The 17,577-nt window shown below is 35.9% G+C and overlaps 1 protein-coding gene across 1 annotated transcript; it reads left to right on the top strand.

Annotated features, from left to right (window-relative positions):
* Positions 1–14,839: 14,839 nt before the first annotated feature.
* Positions 14,840–15,777, top strand: LOC100582069 (olfactory receptor 6M1-like). Its single transcript, XM_030829440.1, is given in 2 exon segments — positions 14,840–15,290; positions 15,293–15,777. Coding segments are annotated over 2 exon segments (936 nt in total).
* The last annotated feature ends 1,800 nt before the right edge of the window (positions 15,778–17,577 follow it).

The following is a 17,577-nucleotide window of genomic DNA, read 5'->3' on the forward strand; positions in this document are numbered from 1 at the left end:
GAATTAAAGATACTTGTACAACACTCCACTCAACAAAATAGAAGTCATACTGTGTTCAGTGGTACAGGGAAGATTCACCAAGACAGACCATATACAATGCCATAAAACAACCCTCCACAAATTTAAAAGAGTTGAAATTATGCAAAGTCTATTTGCTGACCAAAAGAGAATTCAGAATTAATCAATGAAAAGGTATATATAACATTCCAAAATATTAGGAAATTAGAAATAAACAAACTCTTTAAATAATTTATTGGTCCAAGAGGAAGTCAATTGGGAAATTAGAAAATATTTTAAATTGAGTGAAAATAAAAACACAACATAGTAAATACAACAAAATCAGTTAGACACAGCTAAGGTAAAGTTTAAAAAGAAAAGTGGGCCAGGCGTGGTGGCTCACGCCTGTAATCCCAGCACTTTGGGAAGCCGAGGCGGGCGGATTACAAGGTCAGGAGATCGAGACCATCCTGGCTAACATGGTGAAACCGCGTCTCTACTAAAAATACAAAAAATTAGCCGGGCGTGGTGGTGGGCACCTGTAGTCCCACCTACTCGGGAGGCTGAGGCAGGAGAATGGCTTGAACCCGGGAGGTGGAGCTTGCAGTAAGCTGAGATCGCGCCACTGCACTCCAGCCTGGGTGACAGAGCGAGACTCCATCTCAAAAAAAGAAAAAGAAAGTGTACCATTGAAAGCTCATATTAGAAAAGTCTCATATCAATGTTCTAAATTTTCATCTTAAGAATTTAGTAAAAGAAGAACAAATGAATCCTAAAAGAAGGAAATAGGAAAGATGAGAAATCAATAGAGAAAAGTCACAAAGAAAATTAACAAAACTATTTCTAGTTTTGGTGGCCTGACAGAGGAAAAAAAATAATGCCCTTTTCTGGATACATATTATCTACTTTGATCTTTTAAACATAATGGCCAGGAACAGTGGCTCACACCTGTAATCCCAGCACTCTGGGAGCCAAGGCAGGTGGATTGCTTGAGCACAGGCATCTGAGACCTACCTGGGCAACATAGAGAAACCTTGACTCTACAAAAATAAAACAATTAGCCAGGCATGGTGGTGCACATCTGTAGTCCCAGCTACTCAGGAGGCTGAGGTGAGAGGATTACTTGAACCCTGGAGGTTGAGGCTACAGACAGCCAAGATCATGCCACTGTACTCCATTCTGGGCAACAGAGCAAAATCCTGTCTCAGAAAAAAAAAAAAAAAGAAAAAAAGTTTAAACATAAAATTAAAAAGTATGAGACATTCGAATAAAGAGGAAATAACCCCAAATTAGGAGAAAATCAGCCAATAGGTGCATACTCACAGATGTTGGAATTTGTAGACAAGAGCTTCAAACTAACTCTGATGTTGAATGATCTCATGAAGAAGATGGAAAACATAAAAAGAGGTAAAATTTTCTCAAAGACACACAATATTAAAATAAATCTAACAAAATATTGGAAACAAAATACACGGTATTGAAAATTCAATAGCCTTATCAAAAGAAAAAAGAATGAATAAACTTAAAGACAAAGTAGAAATTATTCAGACTGAAACATAAAGAAAAATAATAATTTATAAATGTGTCTAAGATCTGTGAGACAATATCAAATTGTCTAATACACAGATAACTGGAGTTCCAGAAGATAATGAGAAACAACAGGGCAGAGGGCTATTGGAAGAGATTATTTGCTAAAAGTTGTTGTAGAATTTGAGGGCTAAATAAGCAATAGTAGATAGCAAACAGTGTGAGTGGAAAAAATTATGAGATAACTTTAATAAAATGTATCTTTCAAAAAAAGAAACAACTATAATACGGTTCCTGGATCAACAGTGAACAATATTGGCATAACATACTATTATAAAAACTCATAGTTTATTCAATTAAAAATTGTGATATCTCTGTACAGCAGATATGAGAGAAAGAAAGTGAACAAATAACTTAAAAGTCCTCTTTCAGCACAATAATAGATAATGTGTAAATTTGATAAGAAAGAACAGCATAAGCATTTATTTAGAAATATGAAGCTAGCACTAGAAGAAACAATCAACATGTTTAAAATAATTTCCAATAAACCTGCACATCCTGCACATGTGTCCCGGAACTTAAAATTAAATTTAAAAAAATAATAATTTCCAATGAGAAAAAAGGACTGAGAAGTAGAGAGAAGAAACAGAAACCTTTTTTTTCTGTACAAAAATGTTAGCATTTATTCACTTTTAACTATGTGTATTAGTTTAAAAAAATTAATTTTCAAACATAGAAAGAAAACACGTTGAGAGTGAAAAACGAGACTAGAGGAAAGACCAACTTAACTCACGAACAGAAGAGATGAAGTGAAGATACTTCTAAAAATACTCAGTACACAGTTTTAAAGCATAAGGTACATGAGAGGGTCAAGAGTTTGTTTTCAGGGTAGAAACTGGGAAGAGACATTCAGACATTTGGGTAACAGCTATGGTTTAAATGTGTCTCACAGATTTTGTATGTTAGAGATTTAATCCCCAAATTCAGTTGATGGTATTTGGAAACGAGGCCTTTGGGAGGTTATTAGGATTAGATAAAGTCATCAGGATTGGGTCCTCATGATGAGACTGGTGGCTTTATAAGAAGAGGAAGAAAGACTTGAGCTGACACACCCTTGCCCTGTTACCATGTGATGGCTTCCTCCATGTTATGACACAGCAGAAAGGCCCTTACCAGATGCCAATCCCATGCTCTTGGACTTCCTAGTCTTCAGAACCATGAACTAAAGAAACTTCTATTTTGTTAAAATTTTCCAGTCTATGCTATTCTTTTATAGCAATAGAAAACAGACTACGACAGTGGCTGGCCTCTACCCTTGAGATAAGCAGCAGGGACATTGGCTTTTGGCTAAAACAGTGAGTGTGATGACTGTTGTTGAAGAATCGAGGCATATCTTTCAAGTACCTAGTGATGCCCAGGAAGAATAAGAATCCCGACCATCAAAACACAAGCTATTTATTCACATAGTGTATTCCTCCATCATGGGAAATGAATTCTATAGCAATACCCAGATTGTATGTATTCACAAGTAGGCAAAAGAAGCATCAGTCTGCAGACAATGACCCATCTGAAGAAACTTAAAATTGAGTGCCAGTTCTCTCAAAAAGAAGTAGATAGAAGAGAGAAAGAAGAGACTTTAACCATTATGTTAACATTGGTGATCATGATAAGGGGATTAGGATTGATTATATTTCTCCATGTTTATTTTCAGATTTATCATCATGTATTTATTAGCATGTATGCTAATCAGTGTTTTGTAAAATGTTTGCATTTTTCAAAAGAGTCACTCTTGTTTCAAGTGAGTAACTGCCGATCTGGTCTAAGGCAAGATGCATCCTAAATCAGACATGATCTTTGCCTATAACTCAAGAAAGAGTTGTGAGACTGTTCCTAAAATTTTATATATTATTCAAACATCGTTTAATTAGGAGGTTGATGAGCTTTCTGATAGAAGTTTTATCTATCTATCTACCTACCTACCTACCTATGTAGTCCATCTCACAAAGCCAGAAGAAAAATTAAATCAAGGATAGTTGTGTATTTAAGGAGACATAGAAGTCAAATGTCTATAGGAAGAAGATACCAGAGAGAAAGTCCTTAAAACATCTGGCATGGAAAAGGAATTCAATGAATGAATGAAAGAATGAATGAAGAAACAATAAGTGGATAAATACATAAAATGAACTATGTCAAAGCAGCACATAAAATTTCAGTCTTCCCTGGAATTCTTAATGTAACTACAAAATTAAGTTATTTTGCATATTGAAACTTATTAAGTTACAATAAGGCTGGCAGCACATTCACAGATAAAACAGCATGACATAAGCTGCAAAGTTCCTCAGAAGTCATATTATTTCCTGACCATTCATAATTTTTTATAGCAGTATTATGTGTAATTACCTCTATAGACTCTAATCTTCTAGATTCTATTTCACTTTTGCTCTTTTTACCTTCTTCCCAAGGTACCTATTTCTATATTCACCCTTCTCTGGCTTTCCTGAGTCTATAAATGGCAATATGATAAAATGAGGCTAGAAAATTTAAGTATTCAAAATGCAGTGCCTCGGTTTTTTAATTAAAGAGTTAGCACACAGCCAGTTGCTGTAGCTCACATCTGTAGTCCCAGCACTGTAGGAGGCCAAGGTGAAAGTACTGCTTGAGCCCAGGAGTTTGAGGACAGCCTGGGCAACATAGCGAGAAGCCCCCTGACCCCAATCTCTACAAAAAAATTTAAAAATTACCTAGGCATGGTGGTGCACACCTATAGTCCCAGCTACTCAGGAAGCTGAGTTGGGAGGATTGCTCGAGCCTGGGAGGTCAAGGCTGCAGTGAGCCATAATCACACCACTGCACTCCAGTTTGGGTGACAGAGCAAGACCCTGTCTCAAGAAACAAAACACGAAGAGTTAGAACACAAAATATGAGCAAGATAACTGAAACAATAGCAGTATCAGAAATAAAATTACATAAGCCCCATTGAGATAAATTATCCTCTAGAAAAAAACACAAATATTCATAAATTCAAATTTTTTCATGCAAGTACAAGTTCACAGACTCCTTTAATGTGTATAAGAGATCTATAAACACAAATTAAGAACTTTAATTCTAGACAGAAACTTATTTCTCCGTAAATCTATAGAGATAAAGGCCTACTATAACTCCAATTACAAACCCATCAGCAGTCTATCCTAGACAAATGTTTCAGAAGCAAAGCATTCCTATTTATGAGAATACATTAAACATTGTCTGTCTTTCAAGCACAAATGCTTAGAAAGTTGATGACCTTTAGCCCCAGTCATCGGTAACTCAGATACTTAGCACTTACCATGTGTCAGGAAACCTGCTAAAGGCCTCACATGCTTCATCTTATTTCACTTTTAGGATAATTCTATGGCGTTCATATTATCCCCATGTGATGGATCAGACAACTGAGGAGTTGAGATGTTAACTGTCCCAAAGTCACTCAGCTGTTAAGTGGAGTCAAACCAAGAACTATCTGACTTCAAAACCCATGCTCTTAATTACAATACAATGCTGTTTCTCTTTGTTGTAAAAATTGCAGTAAAGGTAATTTTGGGAGTATCCCTCATAGACAAAGACATAAAATCAAAGATTTGAGGCAGAAGGGGCTTTACAGAGTATCTTACTTAAACATTTCATTTTACAGATGAGAAAACTGAGGTCCATGTGAAGTAGAATTTTTTAAAATCTAGTTAGTAAGAGAGTCAGAACTGGTACCTGTCATTCTGTCTGAGAATTTAATATCATTTCCCCTATAGTGTCTGGCTTTCCATTCAGTCAACAGTCATTAAACACATATTCAATGTTGGAAGAGAGTATCTATAAATATAACATAGAGAATAACAGGTTATAATACACTTAATATAAGACACCAAGATTATTTGTGGAGGTGAGAGAGGAAAGATTAGGAAAATACTAGTGAAAATGTTTGTTAAAGTCCAATGTATTCATTATAAAATAACATCCTTGGCTTGCCAATGGATGAAAAAGGTTTGCCCTGAACCCCAGACTAACCCTCTCACATTTTATCTCCATTATACGGGGCTCCCTAAAAGTAAAGTGTCTTGTGGTCATAAATAGTTAAGAATGAGGAATTTGTCTCGGTTTTGGCAGCTAGGATATCTAACAAAGTAAGTATGGAGAAGACAAAGTGTTTAAATGGCAATTATTACTTACAGGCAGTCACTTGATGCCATCCTATCTAATTTACCACTATTCTAATTCAGTATTTCTTAGGTATTTTCTCATCGGAATTCCTCTAAACTCCTCCTCAACTTAGACTACTTCTGGGTACCCCATACATGTACACATATACGATTGAAATGTGGCACTCCTCTTCACCCCATTGGTGAGGGAGGTTGTTCTGCCCCATGATTCTAGAGATGGCCAAATACATGATACTCAGTGACGGACAGATAAAGTTGAGAGTAGTTTATTAGTCACATATATTCACAGCTGAGAGAGGAGGACTCTGCATGCCAAGCAGGGCGACAGGGCGGTGGCATTCGGGGCAGAGTGAACAGCTGCTGGGCTGGCAGGAGATGGAAGCCTGTTAGGTTGAATACTGAGTGGGGTGCAGTTGGCCTGACTGATAGGAAAAATGGCCAAGTAGGGAGCCTTTCCTGCTGCAGGGTGGAGGCATATGTGGTGAAAGCAGGGGAACTCAGTTAGGCCCTGTGGAGCTTAGAGATGTCAGTGTAGCACCTAAAATCTTAAGGCTTACAATGTAGGCCCCCTTAATGTCATTGTACAATGTCGCTTGAAGTGACATTGGGGGATGTGTATTTCCTATAGGCTCTCATTTTTGTCTCAGCTTCCACTTGTGGAAGTGCTCATTCCACAACAACAATCTCTCTGTGTCTCTCCCTCTGCTCATTCTTATTAGGTGTTTGTGATGTGATAGTCTTCTAAGAGTACTTTAACTTATTCAAAGACTCAAAACAAGATCCAAAATAATCGAACTGTCTCCAAGCAACTGAACTACACCCCAGAAAAGAGCTTAAGAATGTTTTTAGAAGTACAAAAATATCCTGCACCCAAGAAGGCAAATTTCACAGCATTTCGTATCCAATCAAAAAATTAACAGATATATAAAGAAGCAGGAAAACAAACCCACAAGTCAATCAACTGAAATTGATCCAGAAATGGCAGAGACAATAGAATTATCAAAGACATTAAGACTGTTACTATGTCTACATTCCATTTGCTGTTAAGTAGAGATGAAAAGTACAATGTCTGAGATGAAAAACTACACAGGATAAAATTATTGACAGATTGGGCATTGTAGGAGAAAAATGTAATGAACTTGAACACATACCAATAAAAACAATACCTAAAGGAGAAAAGATAAAAACAAAAAAAACCCCAGAATATCAGTGAAATGTGGTACAACTTCAAGCAAATCCCACTTAGAGTCACTGAAGTAAAATGAGAATGGAAAAAATCTGAAAAAATAGTGACCAAAAATTTTCCAAATTTGATAAAAATTATAATCTCAAAGGTTCAAGAAGCTCAACAAACCCCCAAGCAAAACAGACATGGATAAAACTACACCAAACCACATGATAATCAAATTTCTGAAAACCATTGATAAAGATCTTAAAGCCCAAAAAAAATGGATATATTACATACTAAGAAACAAAGATAAACAGCAGATTTCCTGTGAGAAGCAGTGCAAACCAGAAGATAGTGAAGTAACATCTTTAAAATACTGAAAGAAAAAAAATGTTTCATATGTATGTATATATGCAGTTTTCTAAAATATCGATCTATCTATATGTATATGTGTGTATATATATATATATATATATATGCAGAAAGGTTGCTAGAAAGTGGGGGAATTTATCAGCTGGAGATCTGGATGAAGCCATGAAATAAGTGCATAGAAACAGTTGTTTAATTAGAGGAATATAGTTCAAAATTGATACCCTAGAGTTTGACATTTCAGAGATTAGTTATATGTAATGGCAAGATCTAATTTATAATAATGGAGTTGATGACTTAAGAGGAAATAATCATTGGAAGTAAGATTAAGATATTCAAATTTTTTAAAGATTTAAATATGAGAACTCAAACTATAAAATTCCTCAAAGAAAACCTATGAAATGCCCTTCTTGACAACAGCCTTGACAAAGAATTTGTGTTAAGTCCTCAAAAGAAATAGCAACAAAACAAAAATTGACAAGTGGGACCTAATTAAACTAAAGAGATTCTGCACAGCAAAAGAAACTATCAACAGAGTAAACAGGCATCCTACAGAATGGGAGAAAATATTTGCAAACTATGCATCCAACAAAGATCTAATACGTACCATCAATAAGGAAACTAAACAAATTTACAAGCAAAAAACAAACAACCCATTAAAAAAATAACTAAAAGACATGAACAGGCACTTTTCAAAAGAAAACACACAAGTGACCAACAAACATGAAAAAATGCTCAACATTACTAACCATTAGAGAAATACAAATCAAAACCATAATAAGATACCATCTCATATCAGTCAGAATGGCTATTACTAAAAAGGCAAGAAATAACAGAGGCTGGAGAGGTCGTTGAGAAAAGGGAATGATTACACACCTCTGGTGGGAGTATACATTAGTTCAATCATTGTGGAAAGCAGTTTGGAGATTTCTCAAAGAACAGAATTGCCATTTAACCCAGCAATCCCATTACGGGGTATATACCCAAAGGAATATAAATCATTCCACCATAAAGACACATGAACAAGTATGTTCACTGCAGCACTAGTCACAATAGCAAAGACATGGAATCAGCCCAAATGCCCATCAACTGTAGACTGGATTAAAACATGTGGTACATATACATAATAGAATACTATGCAACTTTAAAAAAGGATGAGACCATGTCATTTTCAGCAACGTGAATGCAGCTGGAGGCCATCATCCTAAGGAGTTAATACAGGAACAGAAAACCAAATATTGCATGTTCTCACTTATGAGTGGGAGCTAAACTTTGAGTATATATGGCCACAAAGAAGGGAGCAACAGACACAGAGGCCTACTTGAGATTGGAGTGTGGGAGGGGGGTGAGGATGGAAACACTACTTATTGTGTACTATTTATAATACCTGGGTGACAAAATTATCTGTACACGAAATCCCCATGACATATAATTTACCTATACAACAAGCCTACACATGTACCCATGAACCTAAAATAAAAGTTAAAAGAATAAAAAATAACACATGCCAGCAAGGCTGCAGAGAAAAGGAAAGATGAGATGTAAATTAGTTCAGCCATTGTGGAAAGCAGTTTGGAGACTTCTAAAAGAACTTAAAACTACCATATGACTCTCAAAGAACTTAAAACTACCATATGACCCAGCAATCTCATTACTGAATATATGCCTAAAGGAATATAAAATTGTTCTACCATAAAGACACATGCACACATATGTTCATTGCAGCACTATTCACAATAGCAAAAGACATATCAACCTAGATGCCCATCAATGGTGGAATAAAGAAAATGTGGTACATATACACCATGGAATACTACATGGCCATGAGAAAGAATGAAATCATATCCTTTACAGCAACATGGATGTAGCTGGAGGCCATTATCCTAAGTGAATTAGCACAGGAGCAGAAAACCAAATACCACATGTGTTCACTTGTAAGTGGGAGCTAAACATTGGGTACATGTGGACATAAAGATAGGAATAATAGACACTGGGAACTACTAGGGGGAAAGGAGGGAGGGGTGTATGGGCTGGAAAACTACCTATTGGGTACTATGCCCATTACCCAAGTGAGGGAATCATCCATACCCCAAACCTCAGCATTGCACAACATACCCATGGAACAAACCTGTATATGTACCCCAAAATCTAAAATAAAAGTTGAGATTATTTTTAAAAAAAGATATTCAAGTTTTAGGTTGAATATCAACAAAAGCAAATCAAAACACCTGACGAAAGCTGTTCACATGAACCACTGAGTCAATTAAAAAATGACTTCCATAATTGTCTTACTTGAAGGCTCTATAGCAGTTATTTGCTTATTTCTTGAAACTTAGGCAATAAATGGTGGAACCAAAGAAAATTTATAAGATTGTATACTATAAAAATAAAAAAGATTGTATGCTATGAGCCTCAGAGGAGTTTCACCAGAAACCAGAGAAATTTCTCATTGAAAGCAGACATTGGGATCAAAATAACAAAACAAAATTATTATATTATAAAATTAATACTATAGTATAAATATACTATATATTTATATAACAAATTTATATGTAAGTATAAACACATTGTACACTTATGTATGTCATGTAGCATATTACTTGATATAATTGATATAATATAAATATAAAACCACATAATATTGTTATATTGTTATAATGTCCCTGCAGCTATGTATATCTATCGCTCTTGTACATGAAAAGAAGGATGTGCGTTCAACTCAGTGGAACCAGTGTCCTCAAGTGAAAGTCAGGTTACTGTTAAGGTTAAAAAAAAAAAAAAGAGGGTTTTTTAGTTAAGTAAAAAATGTTTGAAAGAATTTTCATTAAAAAAATCAGAGAATACAGTGGAAATTTATGGAAAGCTTGTAGCCATAAGAGATAGGTCAAGAGCATGGAAGAACAGAGTTGTACTAGGCTGAGTTCTGTACAAGAGCCCATCTTTTTATAATTTTTCTATTTTTAATTTTTGTGGGTACATAGTAGGTATATATATTTATGGGGTACATGAGGTGTTTTGATAATGGCATGATGTGATTATTACACAATGGCTCATCTTTTTCAACAGGGAAAGGACAGGGAGGAAAAACATCATGGAATTTACTATGACTCTATTTTCATCTGGAACTTTTTAAAAAATTATGCTAACATAGAGAGAGGTAGTACATAGCATCTGAAACTCTAGAACATTTACTGTTGTGGAATATTTCCGATTATATCAATAAACTTAAGAAGGATGAAAAGTGTTCCATGCTTTTAGCTTCCTTATAGATTATTTTTAAGGTATTCTTTTCTCTTTAAATGGAAGAAGCAAAATGTCTGGGAAAATCCCCAAGGAACCCCTAACTGCTCTATTTGTAGACAGTCTAAAACTTTGAGATTAGGAAGTTCAGAACCAACATTCTTTTATAACAATATTAATTAACTTCTTTTGACCCATATCCCCAAGAGCTGTTCTCATCTAAATCTCTAAGGCAAATAAACCCATGAAAAAACATAATTCATCCACTTACTTAACAAAAACTGACAGAAGAAAGGAAAGGAAGCTTTACTCTATTGAGAAAAGGAAAGAAGTAGTTAAAAAAAAAATTCAAGTCACCTTTAATCTGGTGAAACATTTATAACATTCAAGATCATTTAGTAAAAGCTTCAATGGAAGGATAGTCTAAGTCATGAAGGTAAAATGAAATACCAAAAACTTTACCGGGTTCCCTTCACTGAGCCATCACTTGGTAAGTATGCTTAAGAAGGAATCCATTTAGCCACATCTAGATGGGTTGCTTGTATGAAATTCTATATTCAAAAAACTCAGTTACTGAATAATTGAAATAATTGAAAATTAAGCAGAGATAAAATATAGTCACTCTGAATGAGGAAAAATACCTGAGAATTAAGACTTAATAGTTTTTGATTGATTAATCAATTGATTTTAGAGACAAGGTCTCACTCTGTTGCCCAAGCTGGAGTGCAACGCCATGGTCATAACTCACTACAACCTGGAACTGCTGGGCTCAAGCAATCCTGCCACCACCATCTCCAGAGTAACTAGGACCACAGATGCTCACCACCATACCTGGCTAGTTTTTTCAAAATATTTGTAGAGATGGGGTCTTGCTATGCTGCCCAGGCTGATATCAAACTCCTGGCCTCAAGCAATCCTCCTGCTTCAGCCTCCCATAAATAGAAGTCGAGGAAGATCTACTCTTTTAGGTTTTAAGGCCACTTACCACAGGTATTACCTTCTTTATCTGCAAAAACAGACTCCAGAATTTGTGTTGTGCTGAATTCACTGGAATGTAGGGCAAGGAGGATATCTAGAACATAAAGGTGTTTGAAGGGCTGTCATGGCGAAAAGGCATTTGATCCATAAAATCAGTACAGGAACATGTATTTAGAAGTTACATAACAGAGTTTTCCACTCAAGATAAAGAGTTTTTCATCCAGCCAGTGGTAAAGCAAGATAGTAATTTACTAATCACTGAAGTCATCCAAGCAAGGGCTGGCTGCATATGTGGTGAGAGTGCTAATCAGAAGGATTCATTATGGGGTTGGATGGTCAGCGGCCTAGTAAGGGTTATTTCATCTTTGAGAGATATTTCTATGAGTTAGAAATAGAATTAGCAAAAATAATAATAAATTCAAAGTACAAAATACAATGCTATGAATTAATTCATACATTTATATATGATAAAGTTTGAGCCTCTTCCTATGTCTGCACATACAAAACAGGAAAAGTTTACATTGTATAATTGATGCAATGTAAGTATACTTTTTTGCATATGTTTATTTACTAATAGAACTTTTGTTAAATTTACTTTTCTGTGTATAGCCGCTCTAATCTTTCAATATTCTTAATGAATGGAGTCAGACGCCAATCTGGAATGATTCAGGTTAAGTATGCATTAGAAATATGCCTCAGTTAAAAATTAGTCTTTTCACAACTTATTGTTATTAATTCAGATAAGAAACAATTAGTGTTGTTCATCTCCTTTCTTAAAAGAATCAATTTTTAGCAAGAATCTATTAGGTATTGTCACGTATATGATTTAATTTAAACCTCATGGCAGGTCATTTTGAACATTAGAATTATCTTTATTTCTCTGAAAAAGAAACTATGACTCAGAGGTGAAGAATTTAATTCAATAAAAAAGAGCTGCAAGTGGTAAAAACTAGGATTGGAACCCAATTCTTTAAACTATCTCACATTAATCTAAATAATACTTGAGTCTTAAAACGTAAAATATACTTAAAGTAAAATAAAAAAATAGGAATAAAGGTAGTGCTTATCTCACAGGTTATAATGAAAATTAAGAGTAAACTGCTTTCGATCATGTCTGGCAACTACCAAAAACTCAATAAATATTATCTATTATCATTGAAAACCAAAAAATATTGTAAAGGATAATTTGCCTGCTGAACAACCTCACAGAAATAATAATACAAGACACACAAAAAAACAGATAACTAAATACCTTGTATAGAAAGTTCACATGTAATTTCCCATGCTATTATATTAGTATATGTATTCATGATTAGCCACTTTTATGCAGTAACTTAGCAAATCATTTAGGAGTTTATTTACTGGAGAATAAAAGAAGTTACACTCTTTGAGGTGGGTCAGGGAGTCAAAAAGTGCTGATAGCAGGACTCTAAGACTTTAATGGACCTTTTAAATGTGCAGCCCAGCATTCTAAGATGAGAAAACTGAAGTTCAGAGTGTAAAATAAGATTACACACAAAAAAGAGCACAATATTTCTACGCTATTGAGGCATCAGCTACCCCAGCCCAGCTATGATATAGAACTATTCCCTCAGACTAAGAACCCATGAAAGAGACTGGTAAGTGATTTTACATTATCAACTGCTCTAGTAAAGTAAAATCTAATATTATAAGAACGAATCTTTCTTGGGTTTTTGTATTGAGTAACAAATAGTGAGGGCAAACATCTTATTGGAAAAGATTCTCGGGAATTAATAAGACAAGTGCACAAAAAATTTAGGTGGAAGAATATTTATTTGATCATTATTTATACAAGCAAGAAATGTAAACCATCTAAATTTTCAGCACTAAGCAACTGGCTAAATATATCACAGTCCCACTGATAGAATCAAACACTATACAATTCTCAAAAATGATTGTGAAGATTTCTAGGAATTGACATGGAAAGATGCTGAATTGTTTTAAAAAAAAAGGAAGAAAGAAAGAAAAGAGAAAGAAAGGAAAAGGAAAAAAGCTAATTACAAAATAGTCTGCTAGTATGATTTATTTTAGATACACAGGTGTGTAATTTGAACTTTAAAATAGCCTAAAACTATATACACCAAAATGTCACTGTATCTCTAATAAGTTTAATTACGGATTATAATTTTCTTTTTTGCACTTGCATTTTTTAATTCTGTGCACTAAAAATGTCTTTCTTGTAATAATAAAAAGAAAAAATAAAACAAGAGGGCAAACTTTTTTATCTTGGAGGAAAGTGCAGGGGGAGGTTGGAAAAAGAAAAAGAGGTGGCCATGATCAGTAGCAAAGAGTGGAGGAGATGCTAACTTATCTATTAAGGATTTATTAAGGAGGCGCTAAGTGATATCTAGATAAATAAAGCACCAAGGTCAGAGTTAAAGCAGGGGTTGGTTTTTACCTAAAATGGGGAGGTCTCTGCAAAATAATCATTTCTCACATAGTGGGATAAAGAACAAACTAGATGATCTTGAAGTACAGTTTCAAGATGTCGGCTGACAAAGTAAATTAAGTGAGGTGAATTACCTCTGTGTTGCCTTCCTGTATATAATTTGTACCTCTCTGATGTTATCACACTATATATGGTGCTCTCAAATGATCAGCCGGATAGATGATATATATTAGATACTTCGTAGAACTTGTAGAAGGTAGGTTTTAGATACAAGGCATAATCTAAGGGCGAGACACTCATTATTTCTTTATGAGGTGTCATCTAAAATGATTAATAGGAACCATGGGCTGTTGTTCCTTTTAATAATCTCTGGATTGTTTTCACAGATCTATACATGCTAGGGAAAGACTTTAAGAATTCGGACACTCTGGATATCTACAAATGTAGAAAAAACGAAATCAACCTTTATTAAATGACAATCACCAAAGTGAAAGAAAGTTTGTTATAGAAAAGACTTTACGTTTCTAAAGGATTTGCCACTCAGGAACTGTAAACCAGAATAGAAGGGCATTCTGATTAAGTATACATCAGTACATTAGCACATTTTTAGCTGAGAAAATGAAGCCAAATGAATAGAAAAGATTAGAAATTTCATCTAATGAAAAGGAATAGAATTTTATAACTAGAAGGAAGTTTAGTGTTTTTTTATCCAGCCTTATTGCATCATTTTACAGAAAAAAAAAAACAAAAACAAAAAAAAAACATGTACCTAAATAATATCTTGACTTTCCCAACGTGGCACAATAATTAACTTGCAGATAGAGGACTACATGCCAGGTCTACATCTCCCAATATAAGCCACTCTCTGCAATACATTCTCAACAGATATTTACAAAATTACCTAAGCTGATTTTCCTTTTCTCGTTTCTTCAGGGAAACCCTGCCCACCATATAGTAGTTGTCATGGGAAACTGGAGCACTGTGACTGAATTCACCCTAATTGCCTTCCCAGCTCTCCTGGAGATTCGAATATCTCTCTTCATGGTTCTTGTGTTAACTTACACATTAACAGCAACAGGAAACATCACCATCATCTCCCTGATATGGAATGATCATCGCCTGCAAACTCCAATGTACTTCTTCCTCAGTAATTTGTCCTTTCTGGATATCTTATACACCATTGTCATTACCCCAAAGTTGTTAGCCTGCCTCCTAGGAGAAAAGAAAACCATATCTTTTGCTGGTTGCATGATCCAAACATATTTCTACTTCTTTCTGGGGACAGTGGAGTTTATCCTCTTGGCGGTGATGTCCTTTGACTGCTACATGGCTATCTGCGACCCACTGCACTACACGGTCATCATGAACAGCAGGGCCTGCCTTCTGCTGGTTCTGGGATGCTGGGTGGGAGCCTTCCTGTGTTGGTTCCAACCATTGTAGTGACAAGGCTACCTTACTGTGGGAAAGAAATTGATCATTTTTTCTGTGACATTGCCCCTCTTCTTCAGGTGGCCTGTATAAATACTCACTTCATTGAGAAGATAAACTTTCTCCTCTCTACCCTTGTCATCCTGAGCTCCCTGGCATTCACTACTGGGTCCTACGTGTACATAATTTCTACCATCCTGCGTATCCCCTCCACCCAGGGCCGTCAGAAAGCTTTTTCTACCTGTGCTTCTCACATCACTGTTGTCTCCATTGCCTACGGAAGCAACATCTTTGTGTATGTGAGACCCAATCAGAACTCCTCACTGGATTATGACAAGGTGGCCACTGTCCTCATCACAGTGGTGATCCCTCTCCTGAACCCTTTTATCTACAGCTTGAGGAATGAGAAGGTACAGGAAGTGTTGAGAGAGACAGTGAACAGAATCATGACCTAGATACAAAGGAAAACTTGACACTGGTATACACTACATTAAATACATTTTTTTAATTTTTTTTTTTAAGTTCCAGGGTACATGTGCAGGATGTGCAGGTTTGTCACATAGTTAAACGTGTGCCATGGTGGTTTGCCGCACCTATCAATCCATCACCCATGTATTAAGCCCAGCATGCATTAGTTCTTTTTCCTAATGCTCTCCCCAACCCCCAGCCCTCCCCTGATGGCACACATTTCTTATCTTCAACACATTCTTTCTGCATGACTATAGCGGTGTTTGGTGTGCCAGAAACTGAGACAGTGCCCCAGGATAAGCAATGATCATGCCAAACTGAAGGAAAACTCTGACCATGTCTGGGGGAAAATCCAATCCATGAAGTATCTTGCATATACCACGAAGGGAGGCTGGGTGCAGTGGCTCACACCTGTAATCCCAAAATTTTGGAAGGCCAAGATTGGAGGATTCATTGAGCCCTGGAAGTTGAGGCTGCAATGAGCTGTGATTGCGCCACTACACTCCAGCCTGGGTGGCAGAGTGAGACCTCGCTTTTTTGTTGTTTTGTTTTTGTTTTTAAATACCATGAAAGAAACCTAACAGAGATTCAGAGATCTCCAATTCTAGTCCTGGCTAAGTTCACTTATTTTCCACAGATTTTGACCATGCTACAACTTATCCAGTCCTCAATGTCTCTCTCCATTTTTAAATAAAATAATAGATAATAAAATATCACTACTTTTAGTAAGGCATGTAGTTAAAAAATGTTTTCTTATTAGGCACTCTTGAATATTTCCAGAGACTTGGTTTTAACCTCTATTGGCCAGATCAAGTAAAGATGATGTGAGAAGTGAGAGAAAAAGAGGTATGACTCAGGAAGGTACCAAGCCTCTGCCTATACAGAGTGAAAAAGAATGATATTTGATGAGAAAAGGAACACAGGGCCGGGCGCAGTGGCTCACACCTGTAATGCCAGCACTTTGGGAGGCTGACGCGGGCAGATCACTTGAGGTCAGGAGTTCAAGACTAGTCTGGCCAACGTGGTGAAACCCCGTCTTTACTAAAAATACAAAAATTAGCTGTGTGTGGTGGTGCGTGCCTGTAGTCTCAGCTGCTCGACAGGCTGAGGCATGAGAATTGCTTGAACCTGGGAGGCAGAGGTTGTTGTGAGCCAAGATCATGCCGCTGCACTCCAGCCTGGGTGACAGAGTGAGACTTCGTCTAAAAAAAAAAAAAAAAAAAACAGAAGAAGAAAAAAAAGAAAGGAATACAGGAGGGGTTTCTTAGGTGTGGACCTATTGAACTGGAGGTTTTTGAGGGTCATCCAGTTATAAGTTGTTCTATTTTGCTGAAGCACTAGAAATAGCTGCCTTGGTTTCTTTTTATGGGCATTTGGCAATAAAATAAAGACTTGCTAGACAACGAGTTCCCAACAGTTGTATTAAAGGCCAGATTTGTTGGTCCTTTTCTCGGTCACCTAAGTCTTTTGTGATTTAAATCTCTCTGGCTCTTTCCAGCTCTAAAAAAATAAATAAATAAATAAATAAAAGAGTTTTAGTTTAACTGTATGGTTTAATTACCATTGTATACATTATGGTCATTTTTCCCCAGAACTCATTAGTCAGTCAGGCATTTATTCATAGAAGATGTGCTGAACACACCTGAATTATGATCCTGGGCAAGTTATCGAAACTTTCTGTATCTCAGTTTCTTACTTATCTACAAAATGAGAAGTTCAATGGTGTGGGGCTAAAGTAGGATTAACCTAAAAGCACTTATATCAGTCGTATGATATAGAAATGCTGAATGAATATTATTTATCTT

Source organism: Nomascus leucogenys, chromosome 15 (genome assembly GCF_006542625.1).
Source record: "Nomascus leucogenys isolate Asia chromosome 15, Asia_NLE_v1, whole genome shotgun sequence".
Lineage (NCBI taxonomy): Eukaryota > Metazoa > Chordata > Mammalia > Primates > Hylobatidae > Nomascus > Nomascus leucogenys.